The following is a 26,944-nucleotide window of genomic DNA, read 5'->3' as shown; positions in this document are numbered from 1 at the left end:
CAGCCCGCTCTAAATCCCAACACTAGACACCTGCACTTAATTGTCAACACCGGTGCTTGTTAGAGTCTACCACAAGGTGACTCTGTCTGGCTAATTTAGAGATGGCCACAACAACAGTTAATTATTAATACAATGTACATTAAAATGACTATTACCTGCCGCCCAAACCATTCTTTTAGCTTTGGGGGCCTGAAATAGTCTGTATCGTCACACTTGTAGCAGTGCGATGGTTAGTATTTGTGTTGGGACTGTCATTGGCAGAGCTGGAAGGGGCAATTTGTGGTGCAAGCTACAGTGGCCTCCTGACGGGAGCCCTGGTGCTTATGTTTTTTTTACAAATTAAGCACTGGACTGGATGAATGCATCCACTGTACAGATTCCCACACTGGGTCATAGGTTGTCTGGATTCTGGTCCAGCACAAGTATTGAGGCCACCTTTGCTGTGGTCCAATCAAGCATTTCCAAGACGGCAGGTGCTGGAGACCCTGCAATGCTGCATTGTCACTTTACTCTGTGCCACATGTTTAAGAGACTGAATAGCATTGTAGGTGTGTCTGAGTTAGTGTTATCTGGTTTCAGTCCTTCTTTGTGAATTAGAACACCAGTAGTAGGGCAGACATCTGCTAAACGGATGTCGGTTGAATGTGCTATGCTGAGGGATCTGTCTCTCACCACTTCTAATCAATATCTATCCGCAGGCTCCAAAAATAGGAGTATAAAGCTCAGGCTCGTAGGCAGCCTGTTGATTAGCCAGGTTAAAATACAACAAACAACAAAACTCTGCCCCGGTTAAATTATTCCCACTCTTTACAGCAAAACCAAATACGGAAACGAAAATAATACCTCGACCCTTACCTGAGGCAGGAAGCGTAGAAAGGAATCAAGCACACTTTCTTTTCACAGTCCTCCTTCGCAGACAGTCAAGACCTAAGGCACATGGCAAAATCATTTTCTGAGTCTCAAAACAACAAGGAGTCAGAAGCCCAGTCCGCGAGAATAAAGCGATTGGTAAAGATACCCGGGTGGCGCAGCAAGAGAAGAAAACAAAACTATGTGAAAACGAATTGGAAGAAGTAGCACATATGGAAAGCCAGCAACTGCCGGGACAAAGCAGCCCGAGGGGTGACGAAGCACAAAATAGTCAACAATTAGCATGGCAAGAACCAGAGACGCAAGAGGGGCCCAATTTTGCAGAACTTAAGCAAAACAGGTTAGAGGGAACGTTGTCAACCATCCCTCAAATCCCCCTGAAACAAATTGCTGTAATACTAAGGGGGAAGGATCGTCACTGCAAGCTCTTAGTCCATGAGCAAGTGGACCCACAAATAAAGACGTCGACCCAAAAACATTCGGGCCTTCCAACTGCTATGCTAGAGGTAAAAATAAAAAATCCGGCAGAGTATAAACGGGGAGGCAGTGAAGCACCCCTGCAAATTCTCAAAGGGCCAGGGGGAAGAAATGGTAGCGTTCCACAGTCTTCTGAAAAGCAAGAAGTAAAAGACTTGTGTGAACTGAAGCTGTCTTTATCCCGGAATACTCATCAAAAGGCACCCAGGACACGCTCAATAGGGGAAACCTCTTGAGACTTTTCCATGAAATCCCTGAACTAATAGGAATCAGTTCAAGTGATTTAATTTCAGTTGAATTCAAGGAAACATCCCGAAGGGGGGTAGATGAGTCCCTGACAACGTGGGCGTCCAAGGACCTGGTGGATAACATTGTAGCTATGAGTGGAAGATTTGAGACATGGGGAATCAGACTTCAGGCAGTGCAACGCCCAAGGGACCCGTATCCCTTCTTAAACAATCTAAATGAAGAGCAAGGCCCATGAAGACATCAGCACACTTGTTTACGCAGAGCACGTTCCAACTCACCAACGACAACCGTGCGAAACAATAGGCCCCCCAAAAGCGACAGCTTGGGTACAACTGGGGGAAGTCCCCAGGACCTCAAGGACTGGGCCTGGATCGCAAAAACTCTGAATGACAAGTATTCCTAACAAAGGAATACAAACATCGGAACCGGCAGAGGAAAACAAGGAATCAACCAACATCTCGCTCTGTTCATGGAATGTGCACGGCTTTAGGGACATGGGCCAAGACCAAGATACAGTAACCTTTTTAAATCAACAACAAATAATCATGCTTCAGGAAACATGGAACATGGGGGCAACCTCAATACCTGGTTTCATTGAACATCATTGCCTGGCAGAAAGACACTCAAATTATGGCCATCCGAAAGGGGGCTTATCAACCTTCATAACTCAAAAACTGAATTGGAAAACCGAAGAAATAGACACAGGGGCAAACTGGATCCAAGTGACCAAGGTAACCGGCAAGGAACAAACCAAAATTCTCCTCCTAATAAATGTTTATATCCAGCCAGAGAGAAAGAAGCAAAATGGCAAATACATAACTCTTTTAAAGCCACACAGACGCAGAACTGGTGATCGCCGGCGATTTTAACACTAATCTTTTAGCGACCAATCGGGGAAGAAACCGTAAAGTATCGAACGGTGCGCTGGAATTTGTCCGCAAACTAGCAGCACTTGACTTAATAATCATGAACGGTAAATCCCCGTGGGACTCGCCTCCAGTGGCAACACACCTGAGTGGAAAAGTCGCTTCAACAATAGATTATATTATAACGAGTATTAAGCAGCTCTCAGAAATAAACAGTTTCAGAATAATTACACGAGCTGAAAGTGATCATCTGCCGTTAATACTGAATCTGAAGAATAGAACAAACTTCGCTCCGAAGAATAACGCCATTACGCAGCATCCAGAAACGTTCAACCTGCGTAAAGTAAAATGGCGAGGAGAGGCTCCTGAACTTATTGAGAACAAAGTAAAGGCCTTTATCGAAACCCAAGGCCTAGTTCAAGAACGTGCGCATGTAAGCTCTTGGGAGCAAATAGTCGAGTTTTTGCTTCAAATCTTCCCGCTTACTAAGTCACAGAGAACCTTAAATACAGTCAAAAGGGGCCCATGGTTCAACCACGATCTCAAAATGCACAAAAGAGAGATCGCGAGAGAAGTGCGACGTCTATCCCGAGAGGGAGAAAAGGATCTAAAACAAGAAAAAATAAAGTTGCAGACACTAGTGCTTACAGAAAGAAGTTGGGGAAAGCAAAATCAGAGTATAAAAAATCAATCCGGCAGCAACTACTAATAGCTAGTAAAAAATCCAATACCAGTGATTTCTGGGGGATTATTAACATGTTAACAACGGGTCCAACACTTCAGCAACAGGCTGGAATCGGTGCAGAAATCTGGACAGATCATGTAAAGACTTTGTTCAACCAATCCAGGAGGGATCTAGAACAACAACCCCAGGGGCAACACCATGACCAAAAGGAGGCACAAGCTGGACCGAGTCATGCAACACCAACAGCTAATTCAGCCCATTTAAAGTCCTCTTTCGAAGAGCAAACTCCTCTGACAAATGAGAAAGAACTAAAAATCCTCATAAAGAAATTAAAGTCAGAGGGAGCGGCTGGGCCATACGGCATTCCAAACGCAATCTTTAGGAATAACACAGAGCTATAGTCTGAAATCCTAACACCAGTCTTCAATGAGATCTATGAACATTCTAATATCCCAGCTTCCTGGAGGGGGACTGTCATTCACCCAATATATAAAAAGAGAGATCACGGTAAGCCAGGGAATTACAGATTAATCTCCTTGATTGACGTGGAAGCCAAACTATACGCCTCGTGCCTATTGAACCACCTGCAATGTTGGATGGAGGAACAAAACATCATCCCCAGCTTCCAAACAGGATTCAGGCAAGGCATGGGCACTCAATCGAACCTTGCAACCCTAGCTCTCTTGACGGAACAGGCGCAAAGAAGGAAAGTCCGCCTCCTAGCCTGTTTCGTGGATATCAAATCAGCATTAGACAGAGTGAGCAGGAATCATTTATGGAGCAAACTTAAAATATGGGGCATACCAAATGCACTCCTCACCGCCATTGTAACCTTGCACACTGACACCTGGACAAGAGTCAAGCTGGGAAACGGGTCGAGCACCACCGGAAGTATCCCAACACAAAGTGGTCTGAAGCAAGGCTGTGTCTTGGCCCCAAGCCTTTTTAATTTGTATTTATCGGACATTGCCCGACACTTTGAAAACCCAGACTCCCACCCCCCGAAAGTGGCCAACAAGCCAGTCGCAATCCTCCAATATGCAGACAATATAGTCTTGTTAAGCCAAACCCCAGTGGGAATACAAAGATCAATAAACAACCTAGCATCCTACCTGGATTCGGAACAGCTAGAGATAAACAAAGATAAAACAAAAATTGTTCGTCTGGTTGACAGTAGGAAATTAAAGTTCAAATGGAGGGTTAAGGGGGCCCATGTGGAAGAAAAAAGTTCATACAAATATCTGGGCGTAATAATCAGGCAAGGCACAAGTCACAAGGAACACAAAATGTCCCTCAAAGCAAAAACCCAGTCCCTGATCTATGCCTACAGATCCTTGCGTAGAAAATCGGCTGCTCAAATCCAACCAAGTTTGTCATACGGTCTTGTTCCCTGGTGTGGCAAAGATTCGCATTTCCAGAATGAATTGCAGTCAAAAATCTATAAAGCAGTTTTTGATTTGCCAAAATGTGCTTCACCCGCCCAGGTAAGACTGGAATTTGGGCTTCAGGATCTTAAATACAGGGCAATGAGCCACTTTATTAAATTCTGCCACACCCTCCGGTTATCCGAAGTGGACACTCTAAACAGACTCTGCTGGGACGAAGTAAAGTCACAGAACGAGCAAGAAACCCCAAACTCTTGGGGAAGTTACCTGAGTACATCTTTGGCCACTTTGGAACTCCAATCAGCATCGGACAATAAGCTGGATCGAGCGTCCTTTAACAAAACTGTGAATGTCGCAAGTAAAAAGAAATCTTTATTGGAAGATAAATTTGCGCTCACAAAGAGACGGCATGGATGGACAGTCATGAACTCATACAAGTCTTCGAAGCCACAAGTCTACTTATCTGCCCAGTTTAGTTCCTATTTGGAGATGTGCTTTCTAAAGTTTAGAATGGGGGTGCATGTCTCCAAGGATTTATCCCCTTCTTGGTTGACAGTTTTTTACTCAGAACATTGTCGATATGCGGATTCCAAAAGGAAACCCTAGCCCATTTGCTGTGCGCATGTCCAGTCATGTTAACCCAAAGGAGACAATACCTAAAGGCAATTTTCATCAACCTGAACATTCGCTCTAGCAGACAAGCAGTGATAAGTTGGCTGGAGGGCTCGTCATGCATCTTGTCTTGCCGAGGAGTCAAGTTTATGAGACTAGTCAACAGCTGCTTATTGCAAGCGGATGATCTTTAATCATAATTGCATGTAACATATTCCCATACTTTTAATTCGGTTGGTACATAATTTTAACTTTTTGCTGCTACTTGATCCGAATATAGTTTTAGAATGATTTTATAATAACAGATTTTTTCACATTTGAAATGTATGGGAGACAGACCACAGATGTACATTTGTATATATGACACTTCTAGCTGTTTGAGTAGATGAAACTCACTTATTTTATGTAGGGGGGTATTGTGATGGTTTTAAGTAATCAAGCAATAAACATTAAACTTGAACTTGAACTGTTGATTAGCAGCTATTGGTTTTGACAGTCAAGATACAAATGACTCCCAGTAGGTAGTTGATTGTGCATTTTAGTATTCTACATTAGTACTTGGATTAAGAACTATATTATGAAAGCTCTATTTATGATCTCAGCGCAGCTGTTGCCAGACAATTATGTGAGAATCACCCGGAGAGGGGCTTTGGCTCTGCCCATATGTTGGGAGGCAGGTGTACATGTTTTGATTGGGCAGAAATTGTGTGCTTCCATAAAAAAGTGCTTGCCCTCCACACAGCTGTGATCATTTGGTGTATTTATTCAACTGCCTGATCTTGGTTCAGGGGCACACACATGACATTGTAATACTATTAAAGTGCCTTAGATAACTAGGTAATGTATGGCACTTTTATCTGGCAGCAGCATGGGTGGGAGGTGGGCAGTTGTGAAGGTACATGGATTTTTAGTTCAGTGCATTCTTAAGCAAAGCCTAATGCATGTTTGCAATTGCGTTAACAATGTTATGCGTTTGCTTCTGAATTTAAATTATACACATAAATGCATGCGGTTATTTTGTTTTGCTGAGTGCAAATGCTTGTATTCTAAATTAAAATTGGAAATGCACGGTGGCTGTGCTTCTACTCTGAAACCATACTTCATCCAACTGCATTGCACTGATATTCCACTGCTCTGGCACCTCCCCTCTTCCACCAGGTGTAGCTGCAGTTACCACCATGGTTCCAGTGGCAGAGGACCAGCCCCTTCTGGGAGGGGTGCGATCCTGCAGCCTCTCCTCCTGTGAGCAGGGTGGGCTGCAAGTCTTCCTGTACCACTGTCGCGAGCCACTGACATCAGCTGCGGACTCTGTCCTGACGTTTACCTTCGGCGCGTACACCGCGGAGGAGCTATGTATGACTGCGGCCAAAGCCAGTGGTAAGAAGCAAACTAGCCCAGGACCCAATGGGGTCCTTAAAAGTTGGCCACTCTGAACTCCTAAGGAGTTGTCTATACATATAGTATCTGTTCCTCAAGTGAGCTGTCTATTTAGTGCATGATATTCTGGTACAATACCTGAAGGAGATATAATTTCCTTGATGTGACATCACTTCCTTCTTGAATGAAGGAAGTGATGTCACACAAGAGACTAACATCACCAGTTTATGGTAAGAGGAAGAAGATGCTTAAAGTTGTCCCATTGTTAAGAGGAAATGAAGTCCTTTTGTTTATGTTTCGAGATTCTGGCATTTTGAATAGGAATTGATACAGGTTCCAGCAATACATCAGGTTTGAGAAATTCTAAAATGAAGAACGCAGGCTTCACTATTCCCAAGCTGGTGTGCCTGGTATAAGTACAGGTAAGGGTAGATTTGCGTGGGTATAAGTAGGGGTATGAGTACCTAATTACAAGTGGATTGCAATACTATAGTATAGGCATGTGTAGAGTCGCTTGGCTGTAGGTAGGGGTATGAGTACTTAATTACATGTGGATTTCAATACTATAGTATAGGCATGTGTAGAGTCGCTTGTCTGTAGGTAGGGGTATGAGTACTTAATTACAAGTGGATTGCAATACTATAGTATAGGCATGTGTAGAGTCGCTTGGCTGTAGGTAGGGGTATGAGTACTTGAGCACGAGTAGATTGCAGTACTATAGTATAGGCATGTGTAGAGTCGCTTGTCTGTAGGTAGGGGTATGAGTACTTAATTACAAGTGGATTGCAATACTATAGTATAGGCATGTGTAGAGTCGCTTGGCTGTAGGTAGGGGTATGAGTACTTGAGCACGAGTAGATTGCAGTACTATAGTATAGGCATGTGTAGAGTCGCTTGGCTGTAGGTAGGGGTATGAGTACTTGAGCACGAGTAGATTGCAGTACTATAGTATAGGCATGTGTAGAGTCGCTTGTCTGTAGGTAGGGGTATGAGTACTTAATTACAAGTGGATTGCAATACTATAGTATAGGCATGTGTAGAGTCGCTTGGCTGTAGGTAGGGGTATGAGTACTTGAGCACGAGTAGATTGCAGTACTATAGTATAGGCATGTGTAGAGTCGCTTGGCTGTAGGTAGGGGTATGAGTACTTGAGCACGAGTAGATTGCAGTACTATAGTATAGGCATGTGTAGAGTCGCTTGGCTGTAGGTAGGGGTATGAGTACTTGAGCACGAGTAGATTGCAGTACTATAGTATAGGCATGTGTAGAGTCGCTTGGCTGTAGGTAGGGGTATGAGTACTTGAGCACGAGTAGATTGCAGTACTATAGTATAGGCATGTGTAGAGTCGCTTGGCTGTAGGTAGGGGTATGAGTACTTGAGCACGAGTAGATTGCAGTACTATAGTATAGGCATGTGTAGAGTCGCTTGTCTGTAGGTAGGGGTATGAGTACTTAATTACAAGTGGATTGCAATACTATAGTATAGGCATGTGTAGAGTCGCTTGGCTGTAGGTAGGGGTATGAGTACTTGAGCACGAGTAGATTGCAGTACTATAGTATAGGCATGTGTAGAGTCGCTTGGCTGTAGGTAGGGGTATGAGTACTTGAGCACGAGTAGATTGCAGTACTATAGTATAGGCATGTGTAGAGTCGCTTGTCTGTAGGTAGGGGTATGAGTACTTAATTACAAGTGGATTGCAATACTATAGTATAGGCATGTGTAGAGTCGCTTGGCTGTAGGTAGGGGTATGAGTACTTGAGCACGAGTAGATTGCAGTACTATAGTATAGGCATGTGTAGAGTCGCTTGGCTGTAGGTAGGGGTATGAGTACTTGAGCACGAGTAGATTGCAGTACTATAGTATAGGCATGTGTAGAGTCGCTTGGCTGTAGGTAGGGGTATGAGTACTTGAGCACGAGTAGATTGCAGTACTATAGTATAGGCATGTGTAGAGTCGCTTGGCTGTAGGTAGGGGTATGAGTACTTGAGCACGAGTAGATTGCAGTACTATAGTATAGGCATGTGTAGAGTCGCTTGTCTGTAGGTAGGGGTATGAGTACTTAATTACAAGTGGATTGCAATACTATAGTATAGGCATGTGTAGAGTCGCTTGGCTGTAGGTAGGGGTATGAGTACTTGAGCACGAGTAGATTGCAGTACTATAGTATAGGCATGTGTAGAGTCGCTTGGCTGTAGGTAGGGGTATGAGTACTTGAGCACGAGTAGATTGCAGTACTATAGTATAGGCATGTGTAGAGTCGCTTGTCTGTAGGTAGGGGTATGAGTACTTAATTACAAGTGGATTGCAATACTATAGTATAGGCATGTGTAGAGTCGCTTGTCTGTAGGTAGGGGTATGAGTACTTGAGTACGAGTAGATTGCAGTACTATAGTATAGGCATGTGTAGAGTCGCTTGGGTGTAGGTAGGGGTATGAGTACTTGAGTACGAGTAGATTGCAGCACTATAGTATAGGCATGTGTAGAGTCGCTTGGCTGTAGGTAGGGGTATGAGTACTTGAGTACGAGTAGATTGCAGTACTATAGTATAGGCATGTGTAGAGTCGCTTGGCTGTAGGTAGGGGTATGAGTACTTGAGTACGAGTAGATTGCAGCACTATAGTATAGGTCAGTGTAGAGTCGCTTGGCTGTAGGTAGGTGTATGAGTACTTGAGTACGAGTAAATTGAAGGTCGCAGTTTAAGCATAGGTAAGGGTAGAGTTTCTTGGGTATAGGTAGGGGTATGATTACTCAAGTACACGTGGATTGCAGTACTGCGGTATAGGTGTGTGCAGAGGTGTGTTTGAATGTAGGTAAGGGTATGGCAATGAGGTACAAGTGGACTGAAATATGATGGTATAAGACTCAATGCTTTATTTGTATCAAAATAAGTGCCAGGGCCTTCGTCAGGAGGGAGCTTCAGCTCCCACCACCCATTGCCCCCGCCAGTGCTGCCATTGACTGTACCAGCACAACTACTACTAGTGGGATAATGTGAACTATTCTAGGCCCCAAAAGCTAAAAGAATGGTTTGGGCGTCCTTTAATAGTTATTGTTAATGGGCATTGAATTAATAAACAACTGGTGTTGTGCTTATCTCTAAATAAGACAAAAAGCGCCACAGTGTGGCAGACTGTAATGGTGTTGGTGTTGACAATTAAGTGCCGGGGCCGAGCACCGAAAGCCACCATCTCAAATTAAGCACTGGATAGGTAAGTGAAGAGGAGCTTAGCTATAGGCAGTTGTATTATGCTCAGCTACAAGTGGACTGAGGAATTATGGTATACGTAAAGTTAGAGACTGAAAAGAGACTGGCCAGGGTATAGGGAAAGTGGAGGAGAGAGGAAAGTAAAAGAGAACAGACCGAGTTGGCAAAGAGGGAGGCGAAGGAGATGATGTGGGCAGGATTGACCTCTCCGAAGAGAAACAAGAGGTCTATGGGATCATGGAAAGAACCATGACTGCAGGAATCCTTAGAGGTAAGGCGTTTGCTAAACATTTTTCATTTTACTAGAATTATATATATTATTGGTCTCTTGTTTTGTCATTCACATTTTTTTCTGCCCACTACAGCAGACAGCATGGGCAGTGGGTCAGCCCACTGCAGCCTTTGGCTTACTTCCGTGTGACTGACTGTATTTTGCTCTTTCACGAGGTGTTCATCTTCACAGAAAGTAGTACCCTTAAGTGCCTGGGATTACTATGGCAATGTGTGCCTTTTGAAACCAATATTGTTTAGGTTTTATCCAGTGCTTTCATTTTGTATTGGTGAGGGCTAGGTATTTTCCCCAACAATACACTATTAAAAATAACACACAACAAAACAAGCATTGATAAACTTTAATGGATAGGACCCAAATCCAAACCTATTGACTTTACCAATGCTTGTTTTATATGAATTGTATTAATCAGGAAGGATTCACTATCCTGGGAGCATATTTCATGTGATGAAATTCAAGGAAATAGGTTTGTAGAGAAAGTTTTTCCGGCAAAAGTTTTGTTAAAAGAATCGCAATACAGCGTGTACTTTGGGCCGCCGACCCCTGGGATAGGACTTTGGGTTGTGAGCGGGAGAGGAGGTTGGTGTCTTCAGTGGTGGGAAGGTTTGGGCTGGCAGTGCCCAGGGGTGCTTTTGTATTTGAGGTTTGTGTGTGGGCAGGTAGGAGTGGGGGTAGGTTGCAGTTAGTTCTCCCCTGTTTGGAGAAATGCCAACTCAGGTCACATCTTTTAGGGGCATTGAGGTCACTGGAACAGCTCGCTCCATGAGGTTTTATAGCCTACTCCTAACCAGCATCTGTTATTAGTTCAAACAGATTACTTCATGGTTCATAATCCAGGCTTGTTATCTGTCAGTAAGGCATCTTAGGGGGAAGAGGGTCCCCAACAGAGGTTTTACCAACCTGTTTGTAATGACGCAATGTCAACTCAGAGTGAATAAATTATTGACCCCGAAGTGGATAATCCTAAAAACTAGAACCTACAAACCACAATGTAGGTGGTTTTGTGGTCTGCGCTCCTAACATGGCCAGTAATGTTAATGGTAGTATTATCTGTCCTCACCCAGGTATCCTGCCTGTGTATCACACCCTCTTTGCCCTGGCGTCACATGACCTTGCCACGTGGTACCCTCCAAACCACATCTTCACCGTGGACGAAGCGACGTGCCAAGTCGTAATGTACAGAATCAGGTGCCACCTTCTGTTATATTGTACTCTATAAAGTGCCTGTATTAATTGTGGTGTCATGTGCCACATTGTGTTATGCTATATTAAACAAAGCATCAGCCTGAATGTGTAGTCTGGTATTGGTATACAATAAAGTTGTGTTAGGTTGCACTCTAGAAAGTGCACTCCTTAATATGAGGTGATACGGAGTCAGGTACCAGATTGTGTTGTATGCTACAAAGTACCTGCATCACTGTGTGATGAAAGGTAGTAAAAAGTACTGCATTGCGTTGTGTTGTACCCTCGAAAGTGCCTTCCTCATTGTGTGTTGTTGTCTGGAGTAAATTACTGTATTATGGTATGTTTTACTATGCAAGTCACGTGCACTAGGTCCTTCTGAATAAGTCAAACCACTCTGTTGCAGTGTACATAGTGAATTATACTAGTGTGCTGTGTATAGAATAAGATGCTCACTGTGCTGGATTGTATAGAACAATGTATGTAAACATGCAAGGATAAAGTGCCCCAGTGTACGGTCTCATAGTGAACAAATGACCTCATTGCCCTGTGTTGCAATATTTTAACTAATTTAGTGTCAGAAGTTCTATAGAATTTGAAAGATCATTGTGTTGTGTGACAAAGTATATTCCTGCGTTATGTGTTGAGTAAAGCAAACCTTTATGTTGAGGTGTACAGGGTCAAGCATTCAAGTGTGCTATGATGTAAAGAATAAATGGCACCAATGTGGGCTAGTGTAGAGAATAAAGCACTCCAGTGTGTTGTGTTGTACAGAACACGACACCTTTTGGTGCTATGTCATACCATCCATCTCCCCTACCTCAGAGCGTACTGCTGTGCAGAGTAAAATACATCACTGTGTTAGTGTAAACACAATAACGAGCACAATCGTATTGTGTAGCAATTAAGGCACACTATTGTAGTTTACAGAATCTGACATATAAGCAATTAATATACCAATATACATTCATAAGTCATTGATATTCATCATCCCATCTTAAAGTGATACTGAATATTTACATGAGTATGAAATCAGAGAAAAAGACAATTGTGAGAGTTTTCGCAAATTGCTACTTGCTAGATTGCTACAGCAGGATGGATTTCCTAAAACAGTTTAAGAAAGGCACAATTTGAACACAATATTTATAGGGTAAGGAAAACATGCCACAAATGCAACTGTGCCTAATTTCTACACAAAATAGCACAGTTAATCATCTATGTTCAAGCCCAATGGTGTCAAAGTAATAGATATAATAATGACATTTGACTCCAGTTGTCTCAGCATTATCACCTCATTAGAATCAATGTTGTGCACAGATTCCTACAACTTTAAAAGTGCTGTAATCGCAAGCATGACAGGTTTTTAAGTGAGCAACAACTGCATAGCTTCATCTCTCCTCCTGAGGGCTTCTACGAGTTCAGAAGTACTCACTGTAAGCTGGTGGATTGTGCTATCCATGCACAACAGGAAGATTTATACCACATTTGTGGTACAGCAATTAATAAATGTCTCAGTAGTAAACAGTTTAGCATCAGTGCCTGTTATGTAGATAAATGTATTCCATGTGAAAACACACACACCGCACTCGCTGGACTTATGCAGCTCCTCTCCGTGAAACCATTGCCTCCTCTTACTTGGGGTCAAACACAGGCTTTGGGCTGATTTCTCTGTAAGGGTCGTTCTTTTACAAAGGCCACACCGCGTTTCAGTGTTAAGGTGTTTTTAAGAACAGCGTTGGACAGCAGTACTTTCCATTTTTTGTTTTTAATCTGACACACCTTATTACTCTTGTGAATTTGACAGATTTTTCTTTGCCAACTGGTTTGGACTTGGAAACCCCAAGTCCATGCGCTGCGGACTGAGGAGAAGCGAGGGCAGCGCTGTACTGAACTGCGCGGTTATCGACTATTTGTTCGCACAAGTGAGTCCAGAGTCAATAAGAAAAAGCAGTAAGTAGGCTAATGCATCCACTGTAGGAATCTGTACTTGACCGCATTGTCCACTCACCCTCTCATCTTACAGACGTCTTCAAAATTAATACCATTGATTTGGGTAACAATAAACGTCTGCTATCTCAGTCAGCTCCATGATAGCCATTCTTGGGGTGAATAAGTGCTTTACAAATACAGAAGTTATGTTATGAAGGACCTAACACCCTGTTCAACATAGCTACAGCTCTCATATAATCGAGTTGGAAGTTAGTCCACGACATTGGTGTAGTATCTTGGTCGCCGGTTGCTGATCATGTCTTTGACCCACTTGGTGACTTTTTTCTTCCTCAGTGTCGCAGTGACTTCATCAGTAGGGGCCGGGAGGGGGAGATCAGTTTGGAGATGCAGGAAGAATTCCTGGCCCTAGCAGTCTTGGATATGTTGTGCATCGCCAAGGAAAGCCGGAAGTCTCCACAGGAGATCCTGGATTGCGTCAGGTGAGCACATAATATAACTTATTTAACTCTACTTAACTTCAAAGTTGGGCACTACTAGGGGGCAGGCGCACACACCAGCATGGCTAACAGGGTGAATGGATGGACAGGGCTCATCTGTGTGCACCACAAGCCAGGGTTAGAGGAAGGAGAACACACACCTGGGGGAGCACGGCTATGGGTATGTGAACACCAACAATGCACACTCTTGTTGATCGAATAGAAAGTGAACACCTGCGGGTAGAAAAAAGGAGGTGTGCGCTTGTGGGGTAAGAAGACAGTGAACTCGTGTGGGTAAGATTATGAGCATTTCACGCCTGTGAGGGAGCAGAACACACAGAGCATATATTTGAGTGAGTAGGTGGAGGAGCACACCTTTTGGTAAGGTTGTAGTGCATTTCTGTGGGGAGAGAGATTTACCATGACCTATCTCCTGGTGCGTCATTGTCCACCCAAGATGAAAATATGGATGCTTTCTTGGCCCAGCAGGATGGAATATTATGGCCTTGTAAGACGAGGCTCCTGGAATTGAAGATGATGTGCACCTAGAAAGGAACAAAGCATAGATCCTTGAGTGTAGGGTGATGTGTTAGAGAATCTGCAAGCCTTTTAAAGGACCTGCCTCAGCACTTAGGATGACCTGGGGGGTGCCAGGAAGGCGGCTGGGAGGCTGTTGACTAAAGTGTTCCTACCTTCCATGTAGGAAAGGGCCATGGATTGCCCTGGGGTTCTGAAGTTGGTTACTGGCAGAATGTACTTCACTTCCATGATGAAGGAGAACTGGTACCAAACTTCCTTGTCTTTCCTGGTGATTTGTTCTTTGACTGTCAAGTCAGTATTGAGAGTGAATCCAAGGGATTCTTCTGTGTCTGATAGCGGGCTGGGGCAGTTGTTAAACCCTCTGATGGAAGTCCTGGCTTGATTCTGCTGCAGGCTTGTAGCCCTGCTGAACAAGAGTATTTTCGTCTTCGCCAGATTGGTCTAAAGGCAGGTGCTTGAGATTGATGATTGGATTCATTCGAGATAGTTTTCAAGTCGTTCAATGTCATTGGAAGAGAAGATTCCTGACAAAGTTGACTGTTGTCAGGGTACTGATGGATCTTGATGTTGTTATTAGAGAGTATGGACTTGAGGGGTTTCATGGACAGGAGGAAGATGACAGAATAGAATACACACACAGTTCTGGGAGACACTGCTCCTCTTTGGGGTAAGAGCACATTGCCCCAGTATCGGAACTTTCATAGATTCCCATAGCTTGTATAATTCCCCGTCGTCGGAATGGGAGTCTCGGTAAGAAAAATAACATAGCAGTAGGTACAAAAGAGAATGAAAAAGGCCTAGGCCTCATTCCCTTTTGTAGTATATCCACCTTTTTTTGTAAAAGAGACCAAACTAAGCCTCAGCCAATCAGAGGAGCCTCACCCCATAGAACCCTCCTGGAGGAACCTCAGAGCCTCAGATTTTCTACCACACGTTGTGCTTAGGGAGTCTCCTTTGAGCTCTGCTCAATCTTTTACTCTTTTGAGGTTTTTCTTCAGTTCTTTCTTCAGGATTGTTGGCTGTTCCTACCAGGATGTCTGATAAGGAGAAGAAAGCCCTTTTCAAGTCATGTTCCACATGTGGCAAGAAAAGGCTGTATGTAGAGGACAGGCATAACGACTGTATATATTGCCTGTACCCGGATCATATGGCTGCGGACTGCAAGATCTGCAGCACCTTTTCTACTAAGACCCTCCGGGACCGTGAGGGTCGGCTCCTCACTTGGCTCCAGAAATTGTAGTCTAGATAAGACACGGTGTCCAGCGACAGTGAGGATTCCTCTTCAGCTTCATCTTCTAGAAGGTCAGTCAAAAGGGGTAGGGTTTCCCCTTCACCTTCTGTGGAGCGTCCAGTGAAGGCCTAAAAAAAGAACCCCCGTGAGTCTGAGAGCCAAAGTCCTGTGAAATCTCCCCACCACGGTGAAAAGGAGAGGGAGGGACCATCTACGCCGTCCACTGTAATGAAAACTGCTCCAACCCTCAGAAAGCCATCTTCTCTGTCATCTAAGAAGTCAGACAAAAGTTCCAAGTCGTCGACGACGCAGTAGAAAGCTCTGTTGACAAAGGCGTTGAAGTCAAAGGTTAAAGTGGTGCCGTTGACGGGCTCGTAGATGGTACGGTCGGCGTCGATGGGATCGTCGGCGTCGATGGGATCGTCGGCGTCGATGGGATCATCGACGGTGGTGACAGCGGCGTCGACGGGAACATCGACGATGACGACGAAGATTTCATCGACGATGGTAAAGACGACGGTGTCGTCGACAAGTGCTTCGATGATGGCAACATTGATGTCGACGGCGGCAGGAGTGTCGACGGTCTCGTCGACGACAGCTTCGACAAAGCCCATCTCGTCTTCGGCAGTTCGGCCATCGACGGTGGCTTTTCCGTCGACGATGGCAGTTTTACCTTTATCTGCTCCATTGTCGACGGTTCCATCGACGATACTGTCGTCGACGGGACCGTCGATGATACTATCGTCGACGGAGAAAATGACTATTTCTTTGAAAAGAATTTGTCCGGACATGACGTCTCCAAGTAGGGTTACCACCTTGCCTCCCGCTTTGTTGTTAGAAGAGGAAGATGAGGATTTTGATAATGATGATCAGGACTCGTTTGGGTATGTGCACAGTCCATCCCAACTGCTTGTTAAATGTCAAGAGACAGATTCGAAGGGAGAGTTTCTTCAGGAGTGTTCATATCAACATTCTTCTCAACCGCAGGGGTTCACAGGCCAAGAGATGGTATCTGTTCCTACTTCTTTCTTGCAAGATCTCCATAACATGTTGCAGGATTACAAATCAAGGTGCCTTCAGCCTGTTGCGATTCTGGCTACTCAAGCCTTGCCTACCCCTACAACCCCAGTGATGATCTCTCCAGATTTGCCAACTCAGGTGGCCTCTCAGCCACAGACACCTGCTCCACATGTACCTTCAACACTACCGGACATACAGGATGATTCCTCGGATGAGGATCGGAATCTTTATGACAGGCCTAATCAGGGCTTAGAATGGGATTTGTACCTAATCCCGGACCCGGCGTGACCATATCCAGACCCTGTGGATTCCCCTCCGGTGGATATCGGGGGGTTTCATAACTTAATGAAGAGGGCATCTAGCAGATTCCAGCTGCCTATGTCTTCTGTTGCCACTGAGTGTTTTCTCTATGACTTTAGAGAGCCATATAAAAAGGTTACCAAATCTATTCCTATTGTACAACATGTATGAGATGAAGTTCTTAACGCTATAAAGAACCGGGCTACGTTGGTCCCTGTCCTACCGCGCCTGGAAAAGAAATATAAGGCGCCTGAGGATGGTCCAGCGTCTCTGACTGGGCACCCAAAACCAGACTCGGTGATTTTGCAGGTGGCACAGAGGAAGTCCCGCAACCCTTCGGCGCCTTTGACTAGATACCGCTGGAAAAAGATTCTCTTCAATGGCTAGTCTTCTGGTGCGGGCAGCTAATGCCTTGGCGATACTGGGCAGGTATGATCGCCAGTTATGGTGTGACCTTTCACCTTATTTAGACCAACTTCCCCAAGAAGCGAAAGGTGACGCGAAGAAGATACTACAGGAATGGGAAGCAACATCAGCGGAGGAAATCGATTGTGCCATGGACATTGCCACAACGGCTTTTCGCTCACTAGCTGGGGCAGCGGTTCTTCATCACCAAGGATGGCTCAGAGCGACTTAGTTCAGGCCGGAGGTCCAGAATAAGATCTTAGACCTTGCTTTCGATGGAGAGGCATTGTTTGGAAAACACATAGTTGATACCCTCCAAGATATTAAGAAGGATACAGAGCCGGCTAGGTCTCTTGGTTCGCTTCAATACCGGAAGTCTCCTTTCAGGGGTGCCAGGGGCAGGAGTACCATATACAGAGGCTCATACCAGCAGCAGCGGTACTCGTCATATGGATCAGCGTCACAACAGTATCGCCAGCGCTATCATCAGAAGCAGGGTCAAACCTAGACTTTCTCAAGATCCAATACCAGAGGAAAACAGAACCGCCAGGGACGTGATACGTCCAAGAGGCAGTAGCGGCTTTCTTGCTCTTCCTGCTGTGCCCACCTCCAGGACAACATCTGTAGGAGGCAGGGTATCACAATACCTCCGCAACTGGTCTCAGATAACATTGGACCGTTGGGTGCTCAACTTAATTCGAAAGGGTCATACCTTAGAATTCACTCAAATCCCACCTTCCAAGCCCCCTGTTGCCATTCCATCGAAACATCTGCGTCTCTTGCAGCTCGAAGCTCATCAGATGCTCCTGAAGGGAGCTGTGGAGCTGGTTCCCTCATCTCAAAGAGGGAAAGGGTTTTATTCCAGGTTCTTCCTGGTGAAGAAGATGCTGGAGAAATGGTGCCCTATTTTTGACCTCAGGGAGCTAAACATCTATCTCATTTCCCAATCCTTTCGAATGGCTTCCTTTCAGGATATCTTACGTCTCATCAATCCAAGGGATTTCATGGCCACTCTCGATCTCGAAGATGCATATTTTCACATACCCATTCACCCAGCACACAGAAGGTTTCTATGATTTACAGTAGCCAAGACCCACTTTCAATTCAGGGTTTTACCCTTCGGACTTCGCTCTGCCCCAAGAGTCTTTACCAAGGTGTTGGCACCAGTGGCAGCTTTCCTGCGGAGACATCACTTTCAGGTCTTCCCTTACCTGGACAATTGGTTGCTGAAGACCCCGTCCAGGGAGGCTGCGAGGGAAGCGGTCAACGCATGTACAAACCTATTCCAGAATTTGGGTCTTACTCTCAACAAGGAAAAATCATCTCTGATTCCGTCCAGGACACCGCGCTTCCTGGGGGCCATCTTGGACTCAGATCTCAGCAAGGCTTTCCTATCCTTAGAAAGGCAGGAAAAACTGCGAGCCATGGCACTGCTCTTGAGAAAAGAAGGTGTCTTTCAGTTCGCCGTTACAAATCCCCTCTGTGGATGATCTCTTCATGCATCCCTCTAATACCTCACTGCAGATTGCGGATGCGGCCTCTTCAAGAGCAGTTGGACAAAAAGTGGAAGCAAGTTCACGGCTCATTCGACGACAAGGGGACGATCATTTTTGCAATGAAAAGAGTGGCCTTGTGGTAGACAAGACAGGAAAACCTTTCCCAAGGTCTATCCTTCATAGGCAATCCGTCTCCACAAGTGGTGACAACGGATGCGTCACTGGATGGCTGGGGTGCAGTGTTTCAGGATCTTCATGTCAGCTGGCATTGGTTGCCCCAGCACCGTCTTCTTCACATCAACCTCCTAGAACTCTGGGCTATCAAGCTGGCACTTCAAGCATTTCTTCTTTGGCTGAAGGGGTCGGAGGTTCTCATCCGAACGGACAACACAACGGCCATGCACTACATAAACAAGGAAGTGGGTACCAGATTTCTTCCGTTGTCTCAGGAAGCCCAGAAGATTTGGGAGTGGGCTATTCTTCACGGAATATCGCTGCAGGCAGTACATCTACCAGGAGTCCTAAGCGAAAAGACTGAGCAGGCTATCGTCGGTCAGTCACGAATGGGAACTGAACCAAGTGGTTTTGGAAGAAATGTTTCAACAGTGGGGCAAACCCTCAATAGATCTATTTGCCACCCCAACCAACAAGAAATGCCGGTGTTACGCAAGCAGGCTTTACCATCGAGGGTCATTAGGGAATGCGCTTTCGATAGCTTGGTCAAGAGCATTTGTGTACGCTTTTGCCCCCATTCCAATGATCCCGAGGCTTATCAGCAAGATCAAAATGGAACCGTGCAAGATGATCTTGATAACTCCTGCTTGGCAGAGACAGTTCTGGTTCACAGAACTCCAGCTTCTGTCACTCGTCACTCCTCTTCCTTTGCGGACGATTCCGGATCTTCTCACGATGTCCCACGGACAGATTTGGCATCCAGATCCAGATTCATTACACCTGACTGCATGGCTCCTGAGCAACGAGAATTCATGAACCTTCCCATCTCAGATGAAGTAAGAGAGGTTCTTTCCCATGCTAGAGCTCCTTCCACAAATAAGACTTACCGTTTAAAATAGAAGAGATTTTGCATTTGGTGCAGAAAGGAAAATGTTGACCCTTTCTCTTCTCAGCCTCATCAACTTCTATCTTATCTTTTGTCTTTGACTGAGACTGGACTGGCTCACTTAGCAGCGATTTCTCGCTACAGACGTTCTGCATCTGGTCCTTCTCTCTGGTCTTCAAGGATAATTAAGCAGTTTCTTAAGGGCTTGTTCCGAGTCTATCCCCCGATGAGGCCTCCGCCTCCTACTTGGCATCTGAATTTAGTTCTCGCACAGCTCCTGAAGAATCCCTTTGAACCGATACATCGGACAGACATGAAATTTCTTTCATGAAAATTGGCTCTCCTTCTTGCCCTCACATCGGCGAGACGTATTGGGGAATTGCAGGCTCTCACAATACAGGAACCTTATCTCCAGTTCAAAAGGACTACCGTGATCTTAAGAACTAATCTGAGGTTCATACCTAAAGTGCCTTCGGATTTTCACCTAAATGAACCAGGGGTTCTCAAGTCTTTCTTTCCTCACCCTTCCACACCAGCAGAGAGGTCACTTCATTCTCTGGATGTGCAGCAGTGCTTGAAATTTTATTTGGATCACACCAAGGCATTTCGTAAACCTTCACAATTATTCATTGCTTTTGGTGGTCCTCGCAAGGGCCTTCCACTTTCAAAACAAGGTATTGCGAGATGGATTTCCATTGCCATTCTCTATTGCCATTCAACAGCGGGTATGCTGCTGAACAGCAGGATTAGAGCACACTCCACAAGATCCGTGGCTTCATCTACAGCTCTCTTCACGGGAGTACATTTGCGGAGCTGCGACTTGGAGTAGCGTCCACACCTTTACGAAGCATTACTGCTAGGAATCCTTGACGCAGGAAGACACAGCTGTGGGCCAGGAGTCCTGAGGAACCTATTTTAAACTGCGCTACATGTTCGGCGCTTGCAGCGCGGTCCTGTGCGCTTTTATTTGCGTATTTTTAAATAAGCTTTGGAATGTGCTTATGATTAGCGGGGCTTGTTAGGACACACTCACATTTAATTTTTGGAAGTTGCACCGCTGTTTGGCGGCTCGTTAGTTGGGGATTAGGCGCCATCTTGGGAGGGGAAGTGCCGGAAAGGGACGCCATCTTTGTTGGCGGTTTAGCTCTTGCTCTTGCAAAGCCATAGCACGATTGGGTGCTACTTAAGTGGACTACAGCAGGCGCTCGTTCTGTCCAGGTAAGCGCTAGTGTAGGCGAGGCATCACTCGATACTCTGCTGCTGCTGCGCTTGTTGCTTAAATTAATTTCCAACTACTGCCATTGACCCGTGGACATTTATTGAACTGAAAAACCCATTTTAAACTGCGCTACATGTTCGGCGCTTGCAGCGCGGTCCTGTGCGCTTTTATTTGCGTATTTTTAAATAAGCTTTGGAATGTGCTTATGATTAGCGGGGCTTGTTAGGACACACTCACATTTAATTTTTGGAAGTTGCACCGCTGTTTGGCGGCTCGTTAGTTGGGGATTAGGCGCCATCTTGGGAGGGGAAGTGCCGGAAAGGGATGCCATCTTTGTTGGCGGTTTAGCTCTTGCTCTTGCAAAGCCATAGCACGATTGGGTGCTACTTAAACGTTCCCCGATGACGCGCAGCGGTAACGCGCAGCGGGCGCGCCATAGGCACGCCGGAGGCTCGCCAGAGGCGAGCCCATCTTTGCCCATCAGTGACCATCTGGGGCCCGGGGCCAGAACCCCTGGTCCAATCTTGTCGTACTCCAGAGGTGAGCTTATGGAGCTCAACTGTGGTAAGTCTCAACCTGATCAGGGCTGTATGCATGTGTTGGTTCGGGAGGGCTTGTTGAGTTCTCCTAGGAGTACCACAGCGCGGGTTCGCCACGCCAAGGCTTATGTGTTAAAGTTCGGTCTTCTGAACACGCGTTCTCTGCAGGGACATAAGCTGGAGGTCTTCTCATTATTGGAAGACGGAGAGCTGGATGCCCTTGCACTCACGGAAACGTGGCTGGAGGATTGTTCAGTGCCGGATTTAGTGGCGGCCCTACCAGACAATTATTTGGCACTCCACTTTAATAGGGAGGGAGCCAAAAAAGGAGGGGGAGTAGCTCTTCTCTATCAAGCACGTCTCCGCGCTGAAAGATTCTTATCAGTAACCTTGGGGGGCGCAGAGATCCTAGGAGTCAAACTCAGACAGGGGGCGGCGTGTGTGGTGTTCTTGGTGGTTTACCGCCCGCCTGGGGCTTTGCCGGATTTCCCTGTGCTGTTTACTAGACTGCTTCAGGATTTGCGGTCGGGATACGATAAAATGATTGTCGTCGGAGACTTTAATTACCATTGGGAGAAATCCCCCAAAGAAGGTCAAGCACTACTAATTGAGGAGGCAATTTCCTCCTTGGACTTTACTCAGCAGGTGAATGGACCGACTCATGAGAAGGGACATATGCTTGACCTAATCTGGACTACTATGCCAGTCCAGGACGCTACAGAGATCTTGCCATGCGTTTGGTCTGATCATTCGTTAATAAAATGTAAAATCCTTCTGAACGGCCATCCGCCCAAGTTGGGTGAAGGCTGGAAAATGGCCCGGAAATGGAGAAATCTTGATGGAGAGAGAATGAGGTCTTTCCTACAACAGTCTCCGCCGCTAAAGGAGCAGGACGCCAACGTCGATGCCCTTTGCGGACATCTCCACCACAAATTGGGGAGAGCCATTGAGTTGGTGGCACCCCTTCGTAGGGTGAAGAAGGTGGATAGGGGAGCTGGGGCCCCTTGGTATAATGACTCCCTACGTGACATGAAACGTGGGGTGAGGAGGAAAGAACGTGCATGGCGGAAGGAGTATGACGCCACTGCCAAGAAAGACTATATGTCTTCCCTGGCGTCCTACAAATCAGCCATCCAAACCAGAAAGGCGGTCTTTTTCGAGGAGAGAATAGTGGCAGCTAGGAATCCACAGAAGGAAATCTTTCGGGTTTTGTCAGAACTCAGGACAAACAAAGAGCAAAGCACTGAGTTCACCCAACAGGATTGTCAGAAGTTCCAGGACTTCTTTGTGAGTAAGATCTCCGACATTCTGGGAGAAATCGCTGCAACTATACCCCTCAATTGTCCTAGCCCACCTGATTACACTGTTCCGCCAGTTCTCACTCCGTTAGCCGAGTTCCCCTCAATTGTAAAGCAGGAACTGGCCAAGATTACGGACCGAGTTAAATCCGGTTCATTGGTGGATCCATGCCCGCCTGAAGTATTCAAGCTAGCACTACCGGGCATCGAGGTAGAAGTCTTGCACTTACTGAATACTTCTCTTTACACAGGACAGGTCCCTCTAGCATTTAAAGAGGCTCGACTGATCCCTTTATTAAAAAAACCTGGCTCGGACACAAAGTGTCTAAAGAACTTTCGTCCCATCTCCCAGTTACCTTTTTTGGCTAAGGTAATTGAGCAGCATGTGTTGGTATCGCTCTCAAAACATCTAGAGAGTAACAACCTGCTGGAGGCCAATCAGGCAGGGTTCCGTGCTAACCATAGCACGGAACTAGTCATGCTTTCAATTCTGGATGAATTGAGGAGCCGGGCAGATACAAAAACACCTAGCGCCCTGGTACTACTAGATCTCTCCGCGGCCTTTGACACCGTGTGTCATGAACAACTTTTGTCGCGGTTGAGGTCTTTTGGTATCAGGGGTACAGCTCTGGCATGGCTTGCATCATTTCTGCAGGGCAGGACACAAAGAGTACAACTGGGGGACCTGCTTTCCACCTCCGCGCCTATTACTTGCGGGGTCCCACAGGGCTCTGCTTTGTCACCCCTACTCTTCAACATCTATTTGCAGCCATTGATTGCACTCCTGAACAGGATGGACTGCCTAGTATATAACTACGCTGATGACACCCAGATTATCATCCGGTTAGATGAAGGTCCAGGAGCGTCTACCAGGCTACAGGACATACTTAAAGCCACGGTTAATTGGATGTCTAAAAACTCCCTAAAAATTAACCCAGACAAGACGGAAGTGTTGCCCATTTCCATCACGGGCAACCCCTGGAACGAGAAATTCTGGCCTGTAGAGCTGGGTGTACCACCGAAACCAGCGGTTGCAGTTAAAAGTCTGGGTCTGTACATGGATGGAAAACTTTCCATGGAAAAACAGGTCACGACTGTAGTAGGTACCTGCATTGGCTTAATGTGGCAATTGAGAAAAATATCGGCACTGCTATCGTTTTCCACCCTGAAACATGTGGTTTCAGCTATAATCTTGGCCAGGCTGGATTATGGAAACTCTCTGTACATAGGGCTACCCCAGCGGTTGCTGGATAAGCTACAGGGGGTTATGAACGACGCAGCCAGGCTGATTTACAAGAAACCCAGGACGACCCACTCATCCCCTCTGATGCAGGAGCTTCATTGGCTCCCAATTCGGCAGAGAGTAGCTTTCAAAGGACTGTGTATAGTGCATAAGGCGCTGTACGGGAATGCACCAAAATACCTAAAGTCCCGAATTTCCCTCTATACGCCGAGCAGGACTTTACGTTCATCAGATGCTACTCTCCTATCCCAACCCCAGTTTAAATTGGCCACGGTGGGGGGACGTGCTTTTTCTAAAACACTTCCAGCTCTGTGGAATAAACTGACCCCAGATCTAAGGAAGGAACGCAATTTGTTAACCTTCAGGAAAAAGCTAAAAACTGTTTTGTTTAAACAAGCATGGAGCAGCCACTAGGTGTACTGCCAAGATCAAGTAATATGCTGAGCCCTACTAGGTAATTTGGACAATCAGCGCTTAGAGGCCCCGGTGGTTATAACGCGCTATACAAATTAAATAAATAAATAAATAAATAAAATAAACCTCTTCCACTAATTAGTGAGCTTTCCCTGCTATCCCTCCTTCCTTTTTCATGCATATTTTGTGTTTACTGTCAAAACAAATTGTTATTTCAGTATATAATTTACTTCTGCTTTCATGATGTTACAGAGGCAATCATGTTTCTTTTTATGTCACAAAATGTGCTTTATTTCTTACTGCTAGCTACTCTGATACAAGCTATGGGAATCTATGAAAGTTCCAATACTGGGGCAAGAAAACAAGTTACTTACCTGTAACTTTGGTTCCCCAGTATTGGTAACTTTCATAGGTTCCCATGCGCCCACCCTCCTCCCCTGGGAAAGCTCAGCCTACAGCAGATGTGGTTACTGTTACACAACGACTACGAAAATCTGAGGCTCTGAGGTTCCTTCAGGAGAGTTCTATGGGGTCAGGCTCCTCTGATTGGATGAGGGTCAGTTTGGTCTATTTTACAAAAAGAGGCGGATATGCTACAAAAGAGAATGAGGCCTAGGCCGTTTTCTTTCTCTTTTGTACCTACTTCTATGTTATTTTTGTTACTGAGACTCCCATTCCGACGACGGGGAATGATAAAAGCTATGGGAATCTATGAAAGTTACCAATACTGGGGAACTAGAGTTACAGGTAAGTAACTTGTTTTCTTCCTAGGCAGTGCACACCTGTGTTTCAGACAAAAAAAGAGCACAATCTCATTCTAAGTTTCTACTCTCCTTTCTTCTTCTCCCCGGTGTTTCTCTTACTCTGTCTTCTTTCTCACTAACTCTTTCCTTCATTCATTTTTTCTCTGCTTAACAGCAGATTCTGTTCTCTCTTCTTCTCCCCACCTGCACCCCTTTGTCTCTCCACTCTCATTTCAGACATTCCTACTCACCTCTCTTCTTTCTTTTACTGACTTTCTCTCTCTCTCTCAGTAATACTTGCATCTGACAGAGACATTGAGCTGCACATACCTTACTTGTATAATCCTCCCCAGGTGCAAGACTGGATCTTGAAACATTTTTCTTATCACGCCCAGCCATCACAAGAGGGCGCTGTGTGACTCTGTATTGGTATCATTACACGATGTGACTTCGCCGTAGTCCATAGAACCCCCCTCGATGATGAGCTGACATCAGTTCCTTCTTTTCCGCTCTTGCAACGCTGACCCGGATCGGTTAAGGGACGTTTTTTTGGCCCGTCTCCACATGTTGTGTGAGAAACAGTGTGCTTTGTGCAATGCCTTCAGGGTTTAAACCTTGTGATTCTTGTGACAGACAGATGTTTATCACAGATCCCCATACCACCTGTGGTGTCTTGGAGACCACCATGAATCGGAGGAGTGTGGTTCCTGTCAGTGTCTTCGGCCAAAGGTGTTGAGAGAGCGTGGAATGAAACTTCTGGCGGCCCGAATATCTGAGACACTGTGTCGTCATCTGTCCTCGTCGAAGCCCAGCGACTGATTGAGGAGCGGTTTGGGTTAGCGGCTATCTCCGTCGTCATTGAAGAAGGCGTCGAAGCAAAAACAGTCAAAACTTAAGTTAGTGTCTGACACTGACTCCCAACCTGCAGTTGTATGGCGCTCTTCAGAGTCCTCCAGTGCCTCCCTAAATATCCTGGAGTCGGGGCGACTCTAGCCCAAATGCAGGAATATTACATTTTCCTGCATAAAGTCTTTGGGCCTCAACTCCCCTCTTGCATGCTTTCTAGCCCCAAGGAGGTGGAAGGTGCCCCTACTGGATCTTCGCCCGCGGGTTCGCCCTCGGTGCCAGTCGGGCCCTTTGAATCCACTATCGGATTTGAGTCTGCACCTGTGCACAGCCCTTCGGGGTCTTCACCTTTGGTGTCAGAGTCGAGTCAGCCTATGATGTCAGCAGCGCCAATCAACGTCTTTCCAAGTACTCTTTCAGATGTAGACACATTGCTGCACTGGCGGCGAACGGGGTTGGGTGTGGTGAACGGGGTTGGGTGTGGCGAACGGGGTTGGGTGTGGTGCTGATGTAGCCCTCTGCTTTTGGTAACTCTCCATCCGCCCCTATACAGCCTGTTTCTGCTCATCCTACGGGAATGCACAGTATGGCAGATGAAGGGAAGAATATAGGGTGTCAATACCTTTTGGATGATACTGTCCAGCCTCCCTTGGAGGAAAATTGGCTGATTGACCTGGGTGACGCTAGTGGTCTTCAGTCCTCCCCAGTTTCAAATTTACCTTCTCGACCTGGTATGGCAACAGAGGTGAGCTCCTCTTATGCTGTGGTATTAAGGAGGGCAGATGTTGCCCTAGTTTGCCAGCTCTCTTCAGTGGAATTGTCCACAGACCCTTTGTTGGATGTTCTTCACCAAGTTAAGACAGGAGTGGAGCTCTTACTTCTATATAATGAGTCTCTCCACAACATATTGTTAGGGGCTGGGACAAGTCTGGTAACGGGAATGCCTGTAGACCGGTTCAGATC

At 45.8% G+C, this 26,944-nt stretch overlaps 1 protein-coding gene across 1 annotated transcript in view; it reads left to right on the top strand.

Annotated features, from left to right (window-relative positions):
- Positions 1 to 26,944, top strand: part of JAK3 (Janus kinase 3) — a 321,936-nt gene that overhangs the window by 18,390 nt on the left and 276,602 nt on the right. The window contains exons 2-5 of the mRNA XM_086946801.1: positions 6,303 to 6,521; positions 11,084 to 11,207; positions 13,006 to 13,123; positions 13,485 to 13,630. Of these exons, the coding sequence (XP_086802927.1) occupies positions 6,323 to 6,521; positions 11,084 to 11,207; positions 13,006 to 13,123; positions 13,485 to 13,630 (587 nt within the window). The 5' untranslated portion in view covers positions 6,303 to 6,322. The remainder of the gene's footprint in view (positions 1 to 6,302; positions 6,522 to 11,083; positions 11,208 to 13,005; positions 13,124 to 13,484; positions 13,631 to 26,944) is intronic.

The sequence above is a fragment of the Lissotriton vulgaris genome, chromosome 12, assembly GCF_964263255.1.
Source record: "Lissotriton vulgaris chromosome 12, aLisVul1.2, whole genome shotgun sequence".
NCBI classification, from domain to species: domain Eukaryota; kingdom Metazoa; phylum Chordata; class Amphibia; order Caudata; family Salamandridae; genus Lissotriton; species Lissotriton vulgaris.
The sequence above is the reverse complement of the archived record's forward strand: the minus strand, read 5'-3'. Positions and strand labels throughout refer to the sequence as shown.